The 20,364-nt window shown below is 33.9% G+C and overlaps 1 protein-coding gene across 3 annotated transcripts; it reads left to right on the top strand.

The window, feature by feature from the left end:
• The first annotated feature begins 767 nt into the window (after positions 1-767).
• On the top strand, positions 768-15,656 carry LOC132754223 (protocadherin Fat 4-like). Of its 3 annotated transcripts, none has more exons than XM_060744848.1 (14): positions 768-1,235; positions 1,589-1,745; positions 2,220-2,393; positions 2,835-2,972; positions 4,468-4,602; positions 4,989-5,174; positions 6,480-6,670; positions 7,130-7,387; positions 7,860-7,944; positions 10,960-11,116; positions 12,046-12,315; positions 12,982-13,071; positions 14,076-14,086; positions 15,471-15,656. In XM_060744848.1, the coding sequence occupies exons 1-14, from the start codon at positions 1,173-1,175 to the stop codon at positions 15,503-15,505; spliced, it is 1,950 nt and encodes a 649-aa protein (XP_060600831.1). In that variant the 5' UTR covers positions 768-1,172; the 3' UTR covers positions 15,506-15,656. The 3 variants fall into 3 exon arrangements, with proteins under 3 accessions (XP_060600831.1, XP_060600811.1, XP_060600821.1); XM_060744828.1 differs by having other exon boundaries at positions 771-1,235; positions 1,589-1,790; XM_060744838.1 differs by lacking the exon at positions 14,076-14,086 and having other exon boundaries at positions 772-1,235; positions 1,589-1,790.
• The last annotated feature ends 4,708 nt before the right edge of the window (positions 15,657-20,364 follow it).

Raw genomic sequence — 20,364 nt, 5'->3', positions numbered from 1 at the left:
AAAATAATCGAGTTTCAGCTAAATCTTTCCTTTTTCAATATTTTATCAATATTTTAAATTTGCTATAAAATTTTGAACAACTAAAGTTTTATAATTATAAAACTTCTGGCTATAATTTGATTATCAACGCATACCATAGCTGATTCATAATTAATTCCTAACGTCGCATGTGCTCAAATAAAAGTACAACATTAATTGAAATTGAATTATAATACAAATACGTAGCCAACAGACGTTTGACCCGTCACTTCAATTTACGCATGTTGACTGAACGTCAATTTTTCCATATTGTTTGGGATTTATCTTATTTTCCTTGTCGTCAATTGATATCTTTATTACGTACATTTAAAATGCGCACGAAATATCAAATAAATATTTATCATAAATCATAAATAAAACCAAGATTTTGTTGACCCCGCTTAATGATTATTGATTTTTCATCAATAGAATATTGATTATTGAACTCTTCAGAATGTTTGCGATGTGTTTCATTTCGTATCAAAGAATTCATTGAAAACGTATTGCTTAATGTTATACTCTGTTGATAAAGTGTTTAAACTGTTTATGTGTTTATCTAGTCACGTGACTTGATACATATTCAGTTATTCACATAATTATTCAACAACAAAAAAGGCATTTGAATACGGAGCTCCTATTTTTCTTTCTACATCGATTTATCTGATTGAATTTTAAGTAGATTTGAATCGATCTGATAAATATCTGTAGAACCATTTACCGATCTATACCATGCATAAATATCATCATTGAAAATACTGACAGTAAATCGGTTCTTTATTTATTTCTTCTCAAAGATATTTGTTGTCAAAAGAAACTAAAAGAGTATATTAAAGGTACACTTATTTATCAAAACAACTATAACTACCTATGGGATAATTTCTGTATTTTATATAAAAAGAGAACAAATGAAATAAAAAAAAAATCTAAAAGGATTTGGCAGTTGAAAAACATAAAATTAAAAAGTCGAAAAAGATTTGGCGGTTAAAGCGTGAACAGTTTTTTTTTCTCGATAAGTCATTTTATTGGTAATATTATATAGACGGAATGTACATCAGTGATTGTCGTTGTAGATGAAAATATTGTGATATAATAAGAATAGATCAATATAAGGGAGAACAATCGAGTTGTTGTTCAACAACGGATAGTTACACACCATGATGAAATTGACAATAATGTGCTTTGTTATTCTGGGAAATATTGTGACAACAGACGCTGCAGTATGTGTACTTTATTAGTCATTCATATGATAATTTCAACCAATTTAATCTTTAATGTTCAAATGTTCAAAAACCCCAAACTGAGTAAAAACACGTAATATTTTTATTAATGTGTTCTTTAAACGTAATGTTACAGACTTAAAGATTATGTATGTTCTAATTAAGGATGGAACAATGTTAGTATTTGAGTTTATTTATACTAGCAACCGGTTGCCCAAATGGGTGAGTCCTCCAGAAGGATATAAGTCATTTTTTATTTTGGAGGTAAGTGCAAGATACAGATACAGAAAGATGCCCAAATAATTTCTATTTAATAATAGGAACTTATTATCATGATTTTTTTTTGATTAAAGGCTCCGGTTATTCAACAACTCCCAACGGAAAAGTACGTCAGTGACCTTGAAAGTGGGTCAAGGTTACTTTATATATACACTGTGCAAGACCCCAACGGAAACTCCTTTACCTGTTCTAATACAATATCAGCAGAAAAAGACGGCGTGGCCGTGCCAGGTACCTACGACCAATTTGATGTTTCTTTAAACGCATTAACTGGAAGTATGTTTGTTTTTGTTGTTGTTTGTTCTTTTTGTTGTTGTTTTTTGTTTTTGTTGGGTTTTACGTCGTTTAGTATAAGTCATATGGCAACTCACCAGCTTAACTGGTGGAGGAAGACCTCGTATTTTACTTTGAGCATACTTTCAGGCACCAAAGGGCATCTGAGAAGAATCAACGACATTGCGCAAGCTACTTGGATAGCTTCCTCTATGATGTTGGAATGCAGTCAATATGTATTCTTAAATTATGCAAATGCTGTCATTATGCAAATGATGTCAATATCTATTTTGAAGAAGTAAAGCATCGTCAATATGGATCTTCTTTTTTATAATTATGTTTTACTTGTCTTTGATATGTAAATATGTATATGGATCCTTTTTTTTTTGATATTGTGTACTTGTCTTTGATACATCAATATTATATATTTAGATTATGAGCTGCGCACGACCGGTTTGACAGCGTTCGATTTTGCAACTATTGACAAGTTTTATAACACGTTGCAATGCACTGATATCAACGCCGAAGTCAGTCAAGCACTCGACGTTGAAGTGAACGTAGTGGATAATCAGTTGGTAACAGTCAACAATGCAGAGGGCGCAGCAAGTAAGATTCAAGACGATTCTTTTTTGGCCAAAGGCCGTCTGAAATTCAGTTTGACTTCCTGTACAATTTACAGGGAAGAACAGAATATAAGAAGAATTTTCATTGGTCATTTTAAAAGTACGAGCTGAAGTCTAGGGATTTCATTAGCTATATATATATTACAGAACTATATAGGATAGTCCTTGCCATTTTAAAATAAAATGTACAGGATAGTATGTATGTAAGAAATTTTATGCTTTTATAGAGTTCCTCTAAAGTCTGAACTAAAGACAAAGCGAACGTTTTGATCTATTAGTTTGGACTTGAACTCGAGACATATCGTATTTACAGTCTCAAACAAGCCCAGATATAAAATTAAAACATTTGGGTTTATTGAAGAATAATAACTGAAATAATGGCTCGACGAATTTTACCAAAACTTGTTTTACATTTTGTTTGCAGACCTGTTAACGTTGAATGCACTCGGCGTAGGCCAAAGGACTCTTGTAAAGACCATCGACTCAACATCCAGTAATGATATAAAATACAACATGACCATAGACCCATCTGTATCACCTGAGTTCTTTGTTATAGATTCAAGTAAGTTAATATGTGTTACAAAAATCAATCTGATTAAACCAGTTCCTAATTAACGTTTCGCACGAGGATCTGACCGGCACCAATATGATTTCACCTTCTCGTGACCTTTCAAACAGTCAAATATCGTCGAGCTTTCACAATTTTTAATGCGATGCGGATTCTCATTTCAACAGCTGCAAAACCAATAATGGGTAGGTAAGTTTCACGATTTCGAGCACAAACATGCAAAAAATAACTTAGTAGATCTGAACTTTTGTCATATTTAATAAAGGTCGTCAACACCGGAAGCAGAAAAAAGAGTACAGTATAACCTTTGTGAAAGCAACACCCTTTGTGTGAGAAATATTTCGGTGTCGCACTACAGTGGTAAAATATAGTGGATATCTTAACTTTGGGAAGGAATTTATTCAATATTGTTGTTGTGAAGAGGTATTTGCTATACAGAGGGTCTTTCTGTAGAGGTTATACTCTATTTTACTTCTCACTATAATGGTGGTATCATGGCTTCTTATCTGTGGAGTTTAAAGACAGACTAACTTTTAACATTCTAAACCTTATAACATTACAATGTTGTATCTTAATAAGTGAAATTGTTATATCACTGAAAGAGAAAATTTCGTGAGAATTTGGTAAACTTCGCAAGGTTTGTGTAGCCGTCGCTTAGTTGTATCTAGCCACGTAAATTAACGAGGTTTGACGGAGATGCCTGAATGTATGATAGAAGTTTTACGTTTATTTACCTTGGCTAATTTATGTCTAAATTTAACACGGGCACATAGATTACACAATAACTCATATGATTTAATTGTTGATCTTATTAGGTTATTTTATTTAAAATAAGGCGCTTTATTTGCACATGTACTGTAATTCAAACAAAAGATATAACAAACAATTTTTCAAGTTTTGAAAAAAAGAAACTTATAGCAACATAAACATGGTACTCAATCAACGTAATGTTGGCAATACATCATACATAACGGAAAAATTGAGACAGTTTGAAACTTTACGCCAGCAAATGTTGGAGATGATTTAATACAATGACGAAAAATAAAAGACAAATTTGAAATTGTTCAGCGCGATCTTCTAATCCTTGGCAGATATAACAGAAAAGGCGAGGAAATAATGGAATGTGTTCTGTACGCTATAAGAAGTCCTTTATTGTCGAGAAGTTTTTTTATTGTCGAGAAATATTGAAATTCTAGTATTGTTCATAGTGACAGTGATAATGTACTGTGCGTGCACTTTTTGATTTCCAAATTACCGAGAAATAATTTGGAAATCAAAATTATACACCATCTTGTTCTGCCCGTTTGCAGCCGAGAAGTTTTTTAACAGGAAATTCCTAACTGATGGAAATACAAGTGGTCTGTGCAGGAGTTATTGCAATGCTAGTAATGCTCTCATATATTTCTGCCCTAAAATGTAGTTTGATATATGTGCTCATCAAAGTTACATACGAATGATGCACGTACCGTCTAATTTCGTTTATTTTCAGGTACTGGGGAAATCAGAACCAACCGGGAGCTAAAATACCTAGACTCGTCCGTTCCTACCTTAGACTTCTCAATCCGAGCATATGACACTGTGAACCAAATTGAAATATTTTCTACACAAACAGTTAATCTTGATAGTAAGTAATCCGAGTATTTCAGCCACCAATTCGTCAAACATCGTCGAAGTCCGTAACTAGACCATTATGTTGACGATATATATTGTCTATCATTGTTATATAGACGCTTATTCCAACTGTGTAAGACACGGAAATAATCAAACTGTACCGGAGTTTCACGATCTCATGATTTTACTTGTATTTACCGTATCAACACAACTTCCCAAGTATAATTATGATCTGTATAACCTTAAAACCCTATTTCATGTAAGAAACTATAAAGAAGCAAGACAATTATACACCTTAAGACTCATTACAAAGTAATCCGGAAACGCTTGGAAAATGACGTCATCACATATGCTAAATAAATCATGACGGACACTAACGGAAATTGCCGATTTTTTCAGATCAGAATACCATACCGACTACTACAAACATGATAACTCCATTAGCAGAAACAAAAATAGAGACGCTAGCTGCTGGTACCACACTGTTCACGATTTCAACTTCCGACCCAGACACATCACAGACGCACACGTACAGGTACACCTGTACACCTAAAGCTGCAGAAGATACCTTTGAATTAGACACAAGTAAGTTTGCTAGTCGTCTTGAAAGTAAGTTAGTCAGTCAACTATCTTGCAAGTAAGTTTGCCAGTCGTCTTGAAAGTACATTAGTACGTCGTCTTGTTTGTAAGTTAGTTAGCCATCTTGCTATCTAAATAAAACATAGAAGGGGGTGGGTCGGGTCATTCATAAGAAATTTCCACCATCAACGCTTCAGATATTTTCTTTTGCCAATGACAGTATTTGAGACGAAATTAAATTGCTATTATTAATTTTATCTGACTTAGTTCCCTTCCTTCATAATACGTTATATGAACATTCAGATCACCTCGACGATTTGCCATAATAATGGCATAGTATGTATACAAAGATTGACAGAAGGAACCAAGAAGTTGCGAGTAGTAATCGTAACTGCAACTACTCGGGCCATTCCGTCAAACTTTGTTCAAGAGCTATATTGCTAATATGCGATGATATCAGAACGGCGCAATTTAAGACGACTAACATGAACACGAAAAATTATGGATTTTAAATATATATTTTTGGTGAATCATCTATGACTTTAACCTTTTATAACAAGAATAGATCAGTCTGTGCCACCAGTATGATTGTAGCTAGGCCAGCCGTCATACCCCTGCAGCCTGACCAATCCCTTTACTCTCGATATAATATACATTGACACTGTTGAACAGCGTTCACCGAATATAGCACCTCAAAACATCGAGAACTTAAGTAAAATTGTTTACGACGAGTTCACCCGATGTATTGTTTCAACTTTACTAAATTTTTAGTTTTAGGGCAGTATTTGCTTTTTTCTGCTAATTGAATACTTTTGTTAAATTGGCGATAAATTGTAGTGTTTACATTTGCGACAGTTTTTAGTTTGGAAAAATCGATTATTATGTTGAAACATTAACGAAGGTGAACTCGACGTAAACCTTCGATGTTATGAGGGACTATTTCCGATGAACGCTACAACAGTGGTTCTGATAAAAGGTACCTAATCAAATATGATAAACAAGATCAACAAGGAATGGCGGCGTTCAATGAACGCAACCCCCATACGACCCAGCAACAATAACCAGCAAGGAGTCCAGGCGGACCCCAAACAAAAACAGGACAGGGCACAAGACAGGGCACGGACAGGCTTATCACCAAAATGATAAATAATTCGTAACTGATAAGGAATCAAAGAAAACAAATAAATAATTGAATAATAAAAAACAATTTGTAACGAATAATGAATTCAAAGAAAACGAAGTTCACTTTGAAAATTGTAAAGGCTACTTTGTTGTCCCTTTTTAATTTTAACCGCTGGATCATTATTTCAGGTGGGAATTTCAAGATTGCGACAGGCAAGTCACTGAATTATGAAAGAAATCCTTTTTTCAACTGTTCATTCTGGATAGACGACGGTATACATGAAGGAGGCCCTTTCATCTATGAACTTACCGTTGAAAATAACAATGAAGCGCCGTATTTTTCAAACATAATGTATCACGTGAGCACGCCGGAAGGTGCGGTAAGGATGTAATAATTTATAATTGTCTGTGTGTACTCATTAAGCACAACTTTGTGACGGTATTTCGGAAACAATTCGGCAGAAACATTTTTTTCATATTATCTAATCAGTTATAAAGTTTTTGTTTCCATAAATAACCTCTAGCGTATCTTAATGAATGTGCCACGTGTCACATTGTCAGAAATCTGTTTGTAACAGAAAGCATCTATTCAATTGGTTTGACTGTATTATAGAAAATAACAGAAAGGCATAGTAGAACTGTCCATAGTTTTGAAAAATAAATATAATGAAACAACCTATATTAAATTTATAAAAGCATAATTACATTCTATTCTTGGTACCGATTGTACCTTGTTACCGATTGTTCATTGGTACCGATTGTACCTTGGTACCGATTTACCTTGGTTTCGACTGTCCCTTGTTACCGACTATATTGAAGTAGGTCAAATAACATTTCAGAAAGGCGCCACAACTTTCGACGCTTCGTTTGACTGCCAAGATGACGACACCGGTGACTCGATCACTTACGACTTCAGGGCCATCAACAATAGCGACCGGTTTCATGTACTGCCGAGTGGTCTAATCGAATTTAATGTCGATTATGACGTTGATAATGCATATCCCACCGAGGAGGTTTTGACGGTGTACTGTATTGATTCTGGCCACATTGACGGTAACCCTCTGACAGGTTCGGCACAAGTTACTATAACCGTCACTGTAAGTAACCTTAAAGATTGTTTTCTTTTTATTATCATCTGTATGTACAACATGTTCACGGGGAAGGAACTGCTACACGAAGAATAGAGTTTTTATGATAAACTGTCAAGAGTTCTTATGTTGACTGTCACGAAGGTCCTTGAAAGTGTTACGGATTTCGTTGGAAACCTTTATTATATACTGAAGAAACACACGTTAAAATTTTAAACTTGAACTTTAAATGTATGGTTTTAGATGCTAAATTAAACTATGATGATTAATCTTGCCTTACATATTGTATTCTGTGTCAGAAAAAAACTTTATAATCCAGTTTCCATCGCCTTTTGCTTAAACTCTGTGCAACAGTTCCACTGTTCCTCCCCCCGTGATCTTCAAATAAGTTTAAAGTGAATTGGTCTATAATGGAAGGTCCATCATACACTTTATAACTATGTTGTCAGACGTAATGATTATTTTACTTGAAATTCCACAGGATGTTAATGATAATGAGCCAGTGTTTTCGTCCTCATCTTACACGTTCATAGTGACTGACACAACTACACCCGGAACTGCTATAGGTAATACACCGTGTTCATATACCGGTAGGATACTACGTCATCGCGCACCTGCAAAATGGGGGTTTTCAGGACTAACATAGTCATAAAAACTTTAAACGTTTTTTTTTCTTACAATTATAACAAGTATTGTACTAAAGCCAATCGTTGGTGCACTTTTTTGATGTTGATCTGCAGGTGCGCGATGAAGTATTAAATCCTATACCAAAGTTTCACTGAGACATTTCTTCAAAAATCTATGTTCACTAATGATCAAATGTTATCCACATATCTTCAAGATCTGTAATAGGTACGTCATGTTGAAAGAATTATGTTTTTACATAACAACTCCGATATGTGTTATTTGGCAACTCATGTTGTCAGATTAAGCATAAACATAGTTTAGACATAACAACTTCAGACTTTCTTATTGGTAAGTCATGTTGAAAGAATAATTACATTAATTACTTAACAACAAGAGCGATCAGTAATCACATGTGTCGCCTCATAATGGCCAATTTCATGTTGGGACAAATTTTGTGACAGACGGACAGACAGACGGACAGTGCACAACTAGACTAAGTACTAATCAATCATGTAAAGTTTGGATAAAATTGCACCAGTAGCTTATGAGGAGTAGTCCGGACAAGCTTTTGCGTATCTGGCAACACACAGAAAAAGCACCTTTTTATCAAAGGGCCATAACTCAGCCAAAAATCATTCAACCGGAAAACCCGTGCAATATGCGCAAGGACTTAAGCTACAGATCAATCCTGTAAAGTTTCATTGAAATTGCATAAGTGGTATAAGAAAACTAGTCCGGACAAACTTTAAAAATAAAAAATATTAAAGGGCCAAAACTCTGACAAAAATCATTGAACCGGAAAATGCTGACAATATGCACAACTAGACTTGGTACTGATCATTCCTGTAAAGTTTGGATGAAATTGCACCAGTATTTTATGAGGAGTAGTCCGGACAAGCTATTGTGTATCTGGCAACACACAGAAAAAAACACCTTTTTATCAAAGGGCCATAACTCGGCCAAAAATCATTCAACCGGAAAACCCTTGCAATATGCGCAAGGACTTGAGCTATAGATCAATCCTGTAAAGTTTCATTGAAATTGCATTAGTGGTATAAGAGAAGTAGTCCGGACAAACTTTAAAATTAAAAATTATTAAAGGGCCATAACTCTGACAAAAATCATTGAATCGGAAAATGCTGACAATATGCACAACTAGACTTGGTACTGATCATTCCTGTAAAGTTTGGATGAAATTGCACCAGTAGTTTATGAGGGGTAGTCCGGACAAGTTTTGTGACGGACGGACGGACAGACGGACAGACAGACGGACAGACAGACGACGGAGAAGTGATCCCTATATGTCGCCACTACTCCGTAGAGGCGACACAAAAATGATAGCCAGACCCTAACAAACCTTAGCTTATATGTTAAATATATCATGAAAAAAATAACGATTAATAACAAGAACATGAACTGATTTATTTTACATTCCTGGTGATTGTTAATCCTAATATCCCCATCTTTATATGTTTGTTTTTGTTTTGTTTTTTCATTGTCATTACAAGTACACATTTATGAATAGACTGTCTCATTGCAATTTTACAACCGACCACATGTTCTATTCATAGTTATCGCATGGTTTGGAACGTTTCCTTTGTTCTTACTAACCCATTATACTCAGTTCACTTCAACGAGCATTTCAAAACTGTATTGATATATAACAGTAGTTTTTCATTGATTCATATAGGGAAAAAACTCGACTGTTATATATCGGTCGAGTTTTTTCGCACCTGTTATATATCAATGCAGTTTTTTTCATAGATCATAGATATTGCACAGTTTACAATAGGGTAGGTTTTGGACTTGTTGTTTCTCCACACGATGGTTGTATGTGTGCTTAAGAAAAAATTGTATCATAGTTTGGAGACCTTTCTGTTGAAAATGTGTCAGGGTTAAATCGTATACATATACATGCACAGTGCGTTAACTGGAGTGCGGGTATTAGTTACCCGCACTCCAGAGCATGCCCATTGATTGGCTCATTTTTGCTGGCGTTTACATATTGTGACTGCAGAGAAAGGGAAAGCGACAGAAATATCATTTTCAGATGTTCGTTCATTGGTTCATTTTTGCCGGGGTTGTGACAACAGGGAACGTGTTTTTATGTTTGACTATGATACAAAAGAGAAAGAACACCAAAACACTCGGCAATCTGATTTATAATCGGGGGCTACGCCCCTCGTACAAATCAGATAGCCTCGTGTTTCGGTGCTCTTTCTATTACGAAACCCAGTTAACACGGAAATGTGGAAAGTGTGATTTTACGCCCCCCCCCCCTCCACAATAAGCGAAACATGTGGACAATTTGACCCTATTAAATTGCTCTGTCAAATAAATGGGTGCTCTATCAATGTGCATCAGCTACACACTAAAGAAAGTATCTTGAATTCAATCATTGCTTTCACAGGCAACCAATGAAAGTCGTGCAATGGAAGTCGAAATTTCGAGTTACTAAGTCGAAGTTTCGAGTTATTTAGTCGAAATAACGTGATAAGTAACTCGAAATTTCGAGTTAGTATGTCGAAATTTCGAGTAAATAAGTCGAAATTTCGGGTTAGTAAGTCGTAATTTCGAGATAAGTTAGTCGAAATTTTGAGTTAGTTACTCGAAATTTCGGGTTATTAAAAAAAACATACACTTGACACTAATGCTCTTCCGTAATTGCTTGATACATGTTAAATGTGTATTATGTAATCTGTAACAATTGAAAATAAATTGATTTGTATTGTATTGTTGTATTGTATAATTATTTCAAACATACCTACTTCAGTATAATGATATACTTTCAACATGCCTTACCAATAACAGATAGTGAAGTTGACATAATAGTTTTAAACGTATTGCAGACATAAATTTTCAAGGATCCGTTATAGTGGAGTTTACTCCTTTAGATATGTGACTCTTTTTCATTTCCTTATTATGTATTAATAAAGTCCTTTGATTATTCAAAGGTGTTATGGCAGTTACGGATGCTGATAGTACAACTAACGGGTATGTCCGGTGTTCAGCAAGTTCGGGCTCCACTTACAGCACCTATTTTGCCATTGGCGCCAATTGTAACGTGTACAGTACAAGACAAGTGGACTTTGCAGCTGGTACTCAAACTCAGTAAGCGTCATTCTACGTTTCTTCTTAAAGAGTTAGCAACCAACTTGTTTTGTTTTATATGGAATTTTCGAGGAGGAAATATAAATGTATCTCATTCGATTAAGTTGAAAAATAAATAGAAGATATTGAACGAAGGTCACTGAATTTATTGAACGAGTTGGATAAAATCATATTATGCAAGCCTCTGGCAAGTGTAATATTAATTTATTGATAGAGTTCAATAAATTCAGTCATAAACTTTCACGAATTTAATTTAATTTTTATCACATACCAAAAATAAAGACCGTTTGAAGTAAAAATGAACCTTTTTTCATTGACACGCCTTTAGTGTAATGCTTACATATAGCTCGTAAAAATGACGTCACGTCAAATATATGCACGGCCGTGCAATACCACTTTATGGAGTGGCAAAAGCGACACGGGTATGTCATGTATGTGATAAATGTTTTTATTTTACCTCTCGTAAATGTTCCACTACATAGCACAATGTTACCTCACATTGCGTTATTTCGATTTATCATCATCTGGTCAATTTTTTTGGCAATATTCCCCAGGGGCGAGTAATCTACATAGACTGAAGAAAACGTAATGGTCTAGTTCTCTCCCTTGGTCGATAAAACTTGCATAGTGGTGAAGTTGGTTCGGTATTATAATAACAAAATAACACATGTTTCTCAGGGTAATAGATAATTTTAGCAGCCCTTGAACTGAAATAACATCCGATGATAGTATTATAATAATTAGCTTGTCTTACTGACTATTTAACCTTTTAAGCCGACGACATAGATCTATATGTTTATGGTTACTGACCAATTAAACAAAGTTTAGAGCAACTTTTTTATGTATTAGGAAGAATATGGACACAATACAGTACCAATATATACTGAAGTCTGGTAAATATTTAATTTCCCGTCCATTTTCCAATACAGGTATATTGTCACGGCGATTGACGACGGAAATCCGCAATTGACCGGAACTTCTACAGTTGCCATCATTTACCAGCAGACACCGACAACCACCACAACGCCCGCTCCAACTACCACGCCATACAACTTTTTTGACCATGCTGGTAATATTGTATTGTTTGTATTTTGTCTCTTAATGGCGCTGGCTTTACTTGGATTGCTCACATGGTGTCTGATGCAGTTTTGTTGCCCAGGGATGTGCAATTGCTTTGGGCGCGGAGGAAGATCCCGGAGGTAAAATGTTATGCACAATTATTTTTTAAAAACACATTGTACATTCATTCCATAATGTTACATGGCAACATCAATTTTCGGCCGGCTGCTTTAAAAAAAAACCGATCGGACCAAATTGCCCCGCATCCCTCACCCATTCCCCCAGTCTGATATTGCTAACCTTTTTTTTAGAATTTTTAGAAACTATGTTCGATATAACATCCCATCTAAGGGGGTATATAATAGAACGCCCCGGTATGACATCACTTGTCTGGGATGAACATTCCAACTTTTTCGGATTCATGTGATATTCATATAATTATTATACCCCATCTATATACATGTATAATTCTAGCGGTTTAATCAAGCATTATATCTTATTCTAGATGTCGCTCTAAAAGTAAACATATTCATTTATGAGCCGCGTCACGACAAAACCAACATAATGGGTTTGTGACCAGCATGAATCCAGACCAGCCTGCGCATCAGCGCAGTCTGGTCAGGATCCATGCTGTTCGCTATCAGTTTCTTTACTTGTTAAAAGGTTTAAAAGCGAACAGCATGGATCCTGATCAGACTGCGCGGATGCGCAGGCTGGTCTGGATCCATGCTGGTCTCGCAAACCCATTATGTTGGTTTTGTCGTGACGCGGGTCATTTATTATTATGAATTCATTTTATTTTCTAGATATCCAGATAGGCGGAGAGACGATTATAATAACGATAGAAGAAGAGATGACTACAAGGATAATAGAAGAAGGGATTCGGACGAATATGAGTAAGTACAATATAACGTCATATACTGAGGAACGTTTACGTCATTAATGGTATAAAGTAGAAAGGAATGGAGAACCGTCTAAATACCGTATTCCGATATAAACCGGACAAGACGCTTCTTAAATTCAACTGAATCAGTGTCTATTCTAGGATGGGGGATAGAGGGATTCATATTTTTTTGAGAATTCTCCCCCTTTTATTTCAGAGACAATGGGAAAATTTAACATAGAGAAAGAAGGGAAAAGATCAACAAATGTAATCCATTCTCACTTTTCTTTAATTAATACATCTAATTATTCTCTGCACATATATGAGCCGCGTCTCGACAAAACCAACATAATGGGTTTGCGACCAGCATAGATCCAGACCAGCCTGCGCATCCGCGCAGTCTGATCAGGAGCCATGCTGTTCGCTTACAAACCCTATTACAAGTAGAAAAACTGATAGCGAACAGCATGGATCCTGATCAGACTGTCCGGAAGCGCAGGCTGGTCTGTATCCATGCTGGTCGCACGCATTATGATGGTTTTGTCGTGACGCGGCTCATTTGTCTATTTTGTGATCATGATATATGCAAATGTCTGGTGTTACTGCTCCAACACATAGGTGAGTTAAATCTTTTGTCTTTTGTTTTATAACGTTAACAGAACGTGTTTTGTGGGCTTATTTGAAAACGTTTTTGTTAAATAACGTTATATAGTATTTATGGGTCTGCTTAATTACGTTTAAGTCTTTCCGGGTTGCAACTTTAAAAAAATAGTGAAAAAGAATATAACTAAATACATGTAGTCCACTTTTTTGCACGAAGTCTTGTTATGTTGGTTTTAGATCTACTGTTCAAAATAGTGTAAGACTGACTAATATTATTTGTACCTAGGAAATTCCATGTAGCAGAGAGTATTTATGCCCAATTAATATGGCGGTCAAGAACTGTCAACATAACTGATTGTTCGGGGCTTTTATTTCTATTTATTTTATTTGTAAAATGTGTTTTATCACTTCCAGTTCTCCAAAACGTAAGTTTACCCTCAGAGTTTAATATATAGTTATTTGAAGTTGCTTTCAAAAGCTTTTTAACTTGCATATAAATATGTTATTGTTAGTGCACGACTTCAGGTTTATTTGTATTTTTATTTATTTATTTTTCTTCATTTTAAATTATTTATTGTTTTGCTGTTATTGATTTGAATTCAATATTTTCACCACATAATAATAATAAGTTTTTTTTCATGAATCTATTATTATTAAAATGAATATTGACGTCCGTTAGCTACCCTTTGCTCTGTTATAATGTGTGATTTTGTCCGTAAGTTACCTGTTAAAAATAGAAATTTAAACGAGCGTTTCGGAGTTCAACATGTTTTGAGTACGAAAAGTTAAAGATATTATATGCTTATCTTTGAGTAAAATATTTTAATTGAAGAAATTAATTACAACCTATGTAATTCTTACTGAATATGTCTAATATGAATAAAAACGAATAAGCTATGCATCGGAAAACACGTTCTCCATTATAGGACAGGTAAAATTGGTCTTTCCTTAAAAAAACTGCCACTTTTTTTACGACACTATATAATTATTCATACTGTGATGACCTGTAGTGTGTAGAGTTTTGAACATGACATGTCAACTTTGTGTAAAGTCAAAACATGTTAATTTCATATTTACAAAGAGACTGCATGTGTAGCAATTATTTTCTGATATCAAAATTTGAGCCTAGTATTTTTAATGGACACTAAATCATAAAATGTCTATTCTAATAGGTCCATTGCGCAATTTAATTTTAAATGGTATCCTAAAGTCATTCGTGTATACAATATAGAAAAAAATTCATATCATTTTTACAGTATTTTTGATTAACTGCTTTTTTAAACATATGGATCCCATTGCGTTTGAATTTATGTATCTACTGCTAATGCTTTTTTTAAAAAAAGCAGAATTTAGGTAGCATGCATTTCATTTGGCGATATATGTAAACGTTTATACAGAATTACTATATTTTGCTATGCTGAGTGCCTCCTATTTATAGAAACTTAGATACATGTATACGCTTGGCTAATAGATAAAAACAGTTTATGCATAGCATTTTAGCAAGTAAGAATTGTCGATATTACATAGTTTTTGTTATAATATGTACGTGTAGTATAAAAGTTAATATGTAAAAAAAGTTAATTATGGTATAACACCTTTCATGATTTCGTTAAAGACAGGCAAAAGAATTATACAGATCACTTTTCGTGTTTATATTAAGATTTTGTAAGCATTGCGGTGATAAGGTGCAATACAAAATCTTTATCATATGACCGCTTTTCATTCGAAAATTTGCATACGTTAAGGGTCGAAATTTGCCGAATAATCCCGAGTATTGTGGGATGTAATGAATCTTATAATACGTTTCAGGTAAAGATGACAAATCGACCAAGTCGAGATGGTAATGCAAGAAAGTCTGCTGTAAACACTGGCAAGTCTACTGTGATATACCGACAAGATCAGCTGAAGTCCTTCTTTTCATATATCTGCATATATCGTATAATGTTCCAAATTTTGTTATAGGCGAATTACCATTTTCCGTTTTTAAAACTGAAACTTTGATTTACTTTGCTGCATGAAGATTCTATATTTCTCATTTTATATGTGATATTTAAGTAGTAAAGATATATATAACCACAGATTGATCGATGACTACCGTCCGTAATTCAACGAAATAAAAAAATTAGTGTTCTTGCTTCGGGGCTCAAAGATTTCATCGCGCCAACCGAGTTCCGTTGTTTTGAGTTATATATCAATAAGTACATACTTGCTTTAGTGATATTGAAAGTAATATGTGATAGTTTGTGTTCTAAAATGTATTTTAATTACTATTTTTGATATTAAAAAAATGAATTGTTTTAATTCACGTTATGTTATTTGATAAACAAAATGATGACATCTCCGTCAAAAGGTCGTTAAAACTCGGCTTATTTCGGTACTTTCCGCGTCTTGTATGAGCGGATCTTCATGGAAAAGGGGAGACATATAGTACTCACCCAGGCGTCGGTGTTAATAAAACGTAAGATAGTTGCATTTTCATGGAGGGTTACTTTTTCGTATAGCTAAATATTTTAAGAGGCAAACTTTTTAAATAGTTTTTCAACTGTTATCTCTTTCAATGCTCATGATCTATAAGGTTAATTAATAGAGGCTCTGATTAGTTCGTGACGACAAATAACGTCATTCTTGACGTCAAGCATGGAGTCGTTGTGAACACCAAAAGCTCATATTTCACTCGTGGCTGCGCCACTCGTGAAATATACCTTTTGGTGCTCACTCGGTGAAATATATTTCGATCTTACACAAAACTAAACAAATATCCTCTATGTAATAATTGACTGATAATGGAGGATGAGAGAGAAAAATCAAAAATCATTGCGAGAAAAAAAACAAAGAGAAAATACATAATCTAATAAGCTAACATTATTTAAATAATAACATAATATTTTTGCAAAATATGGCAAGTTTCAAAAGGATATCTTTATTACTATGGTTCATTAATTTTTCAAATTTTAAAGCACTTGGACGTTCATAGAAATATTTATCAAGATACAGCTTACTTGTATTGACTAAATGTGAACATTCAAAAAGATAATGGAATTCGTCGCCTAAAGAGTTACTGGTACATATGTTACAAGTTCTAAGTTCTCTTGGAATCTCATCAAACCTTCCTTTTTCAATAGGAAGTTTGTGATTCATACTTCTAAATTTAAAGAGAATTAAAGCTAAATTCATAGGTAACTTGCTGAGGTATGGCTCAAAACAAAAATCCTGTTTATAAATCCTGTAATTTAGACATTTACTGGAATTATTAATTGTACTTCTCCAATTTTGCATAAAATGATCACGCAATCTTAAGTTGACAGTATTCTTGAATGAAGCAGGAGATTCCACATTTTGATTTATCCAAAAATGCGACAATCCAAGATCATTTAAATTATTTCGAACAAAACAAACCCAATCTGATTTAATATTATTCAGAGTATATAAATTATGAGTTGTTCTATATAGAATGCTGACCATCTTATCATGTTTAGAATAAACTATTTTACCCCAGTAATTGAGAACTCTACTTTTAATTTGTGTTGAAAGTGGGGTAATACCCAACTCCCCATAAATCATAGCATTTGGAGTACTCTGTTTCAACTGTAGAATTATCTTTAGGTATTTTAATTGAAATTTATCCACAACACTCACATCTTCAACACCCCAAACTTCACACCCATACAACAAAATGTGTGCTATCATTGTATCAAACAAGTGTAATTGCATATCTATTGGTAAATTAAGTATCCTAGATTTCCTAATTACAGAAAAATGGCTTTATGGGCTTGATCAATAAGGAATGTTTTAGTTCTGCTGAATTTACCATTAAATGAAAATTGGACACCTAAATATGAGAAATGCTCAACAATTTCAAGGACAGCCCCCTCATAGTGAAAGTTAGGCATATTACGCAAACCTCTCTTGGTTTTCCAAAATATAATAACTTTGGTTTTATTTGTATTTACTTCTTGAAAGATTCCAAAGCTTGCAGTAGTCAGACATAGCGTTTAATGCTAACTGAAGCTGCTGAGAGCTCTCTGACAATATTACAGTGTCATCCGCATACAATAGTAAATACAGTTTAAGATAAACTTCCATTTCATCATCACTTAACATATCATTTATATGTTCTTTTAGAAACTGCAAACCTTCATATTTATTAGACATAAAATTAGTTAGATCATTCAAGAAAAGAGAAAACAATATTGGAGATAAGTTTTCACCTTGTCTTACTCCAGTATGACTAGTGAAAAAATCTGAAATTGTATTATTCGAACTAACACATGACTTAGCTTTGTCATACATATTGTGTATTATTTTAAAGCATTTCCCATCAATATTGTAAGTTAATAATTTATGCCACATGGCAGTGCGATTTACAGAATCAAAGGCCTTGCGATAATCTACAAATGCACAATACAATTTTTTTTCATGTGCTAGATATACGTCCACTAGAAGTTTTAATGAAAATATGTGATCAACAGTACTATAATGCTTCCTGAAACCTGCTTGTTCTTAGTTTAAACATATTTTATTCATAATCATACACAGTACATAATATACAATCAATCAATATATACAATGATGAAATGGATTAGAACGAAAGATATAAAATCTTATATAGTTCTTCACATAGAATGTTGTTTGATTCCAAGAAGTCATTTAATCTGTTATTAAGTACCGAAGTGAAAAGTTTTCCAAAGCAAATGAGTATCGTTATGCCCCTGTAATTATCCGGATCATTAACATCCCCTTTATTTTTATACAATGGTAAGATAACTCCCTTGCTCCACACATCCGGAAAGATACCAGAGTCTAATATAATGTTAAAAAAATAGCGTAAGTACAGCCAGCAGATTATCAGGAGCATTTTTGAGATACTCATTAATAATATTATCAAATATAGATGGACTTTTATTATTCTTAAGCGCCTTTATAGCCTTATCTATTTCTTGCTCAGTAAATTGCGAATTCAGTGCCTCATTAAACATTGGTAAGTTGGTAACATTAAAATTATCTACGTCATTTTCATTTCTTAAAATATCTGCATTCAAATTACTGAAATGCTCATGGAAAACCTCATTAGTTATTTTATTTATTATCACTTTTTTATCAGAAGAATATTTATTTAATAAACTCCAATAAGATTTAGGATCACTATGCTTTAATCCTCTCAGTTTTTTTATGACATTGTCATTGAAACTGTTAAACTTTTTATTTAATTCTTTTTTATATCTTTTACTGTTTATCATCATAAGGTTTTTATTACCTTCGGTTTTATTTTTCCTAAAGGTATTTCTGCTTAGGTAATATTCCTTTCTAAATTTCGAGCAATCTTTATCAAACCATTTTTGGTCAAGTTTGCATTTTTTCTTTCTGTGAAATACTTTTTTTCTTGTATTAAATTGCACCTTTTAGCAGCATTAGTTATGATACTTGACAGTTTTTCAGTCAAGGAATTAATACATTCATCATTATAATTCTTATCATTTAATATTTTAATCATTTCTTCTGTTATATTATTTGTATCGATATTATCAAACTGATTTATATAATCATCCTTCAGATTTTTATCCCATGTTGATTGTTACGTTTTTCAACTCGAATTGATTTATCGGAGGATTAAATATTTGAGTTCAATTATTTCAATCAAGGTCAAACATTCATTACACGTAACATTTAAGGGACACGATTCATGTTTTGTTAAGTGTCCGTGTAATACGGCTGCCTCCCTTTGATGTCCCAACTATCAGAGTAAATTATACATAATTTTGACTCTATTGTGTCTTGCGTTAAACAATAAGAGTGATATGCATGGATGTAATTAAAAATGAAAAAAAAACACTTAATTGAATAAATCTTTAAGGCGTATAATCGCTTTTGGGTGTATATTCCAAAAAGATTGTTAACGGCTTATTCTAAAGCAATATACACTGTAAAAAAATTGGAAGTTACTTCCCTTATTTCGGTTTGCAATATTAATTTTGTTAACACACACTTTCTCTCACTTTTTCTGTTTTGGCTCTTTTTGTTTCGCAGTAAAATGTTTGTCCCAGGTTTGTATATCAAAATTGTTTGTTTTTAATGTATGAAAATGTAATTTCACGCATTTGTCTCTCTCATTTGATTTGATATATATGCTGTATCTCTAGCCGAGAGCCGTTGCATATCAGATTTTTGTTTGTTTGTTTGATTGTGTTTTACCTCACACCGACACAGTATATGTGATTTGGCGACGCTCCAGCTATACATGTGGAAAAACATCTGCATTATTTCAGACATGAACGGGCACCTGAATAGAACCACCGACGTTCCGTCAGCTAACTGGATAGCTTCTTCATATAAAAATATATAAAGTTCCTTTCGGGATTCGAACCACAGCGGTGAGGAGCATGTGGTTTGAAGCTAACGGCCTCCTTAACCACTCGGCCGTGAACGCCTTGCATGTCATATTTACAATGATTTTTTAATGTTGCTGATGCTGTATATACTAAACGGTAACAACCACTGCTATCTACAGACCGCGGCGCTGGTGAACTATACTTACAATATGATGTGCTCCAGGCTTTTTTTTACAAAACGATATTTTCTTATAAACGGTACTAGCAATTTGCGCATTCGCAGGTGAATGATAACGATCCAATATCAGCAATGGTACTAAGACTAAGTTTTGATGAGCATCGATAAATGATAAGTTCAGTATTCAAAGCTAGATTGA

This window comes from Ruditapes philippinarum, unplaced genomic scaffold, assembly GCF_026571515.1.
Source record: "Ruditapes philippinarum isolate M1 unplaced genomic scaffold, ASM2657151v2 ctg2278_1_1_1_1, whole genome shotgun sequence".
NCBI lineage: Eukaryota > Metazoa > Mollusca > Bivalvia > Venerida > Veneridae > Ruditapes > Ruditapes philippinarum.
This window is presented reverse-complemented; position numbering and strand designations above follow the sequence as displayed.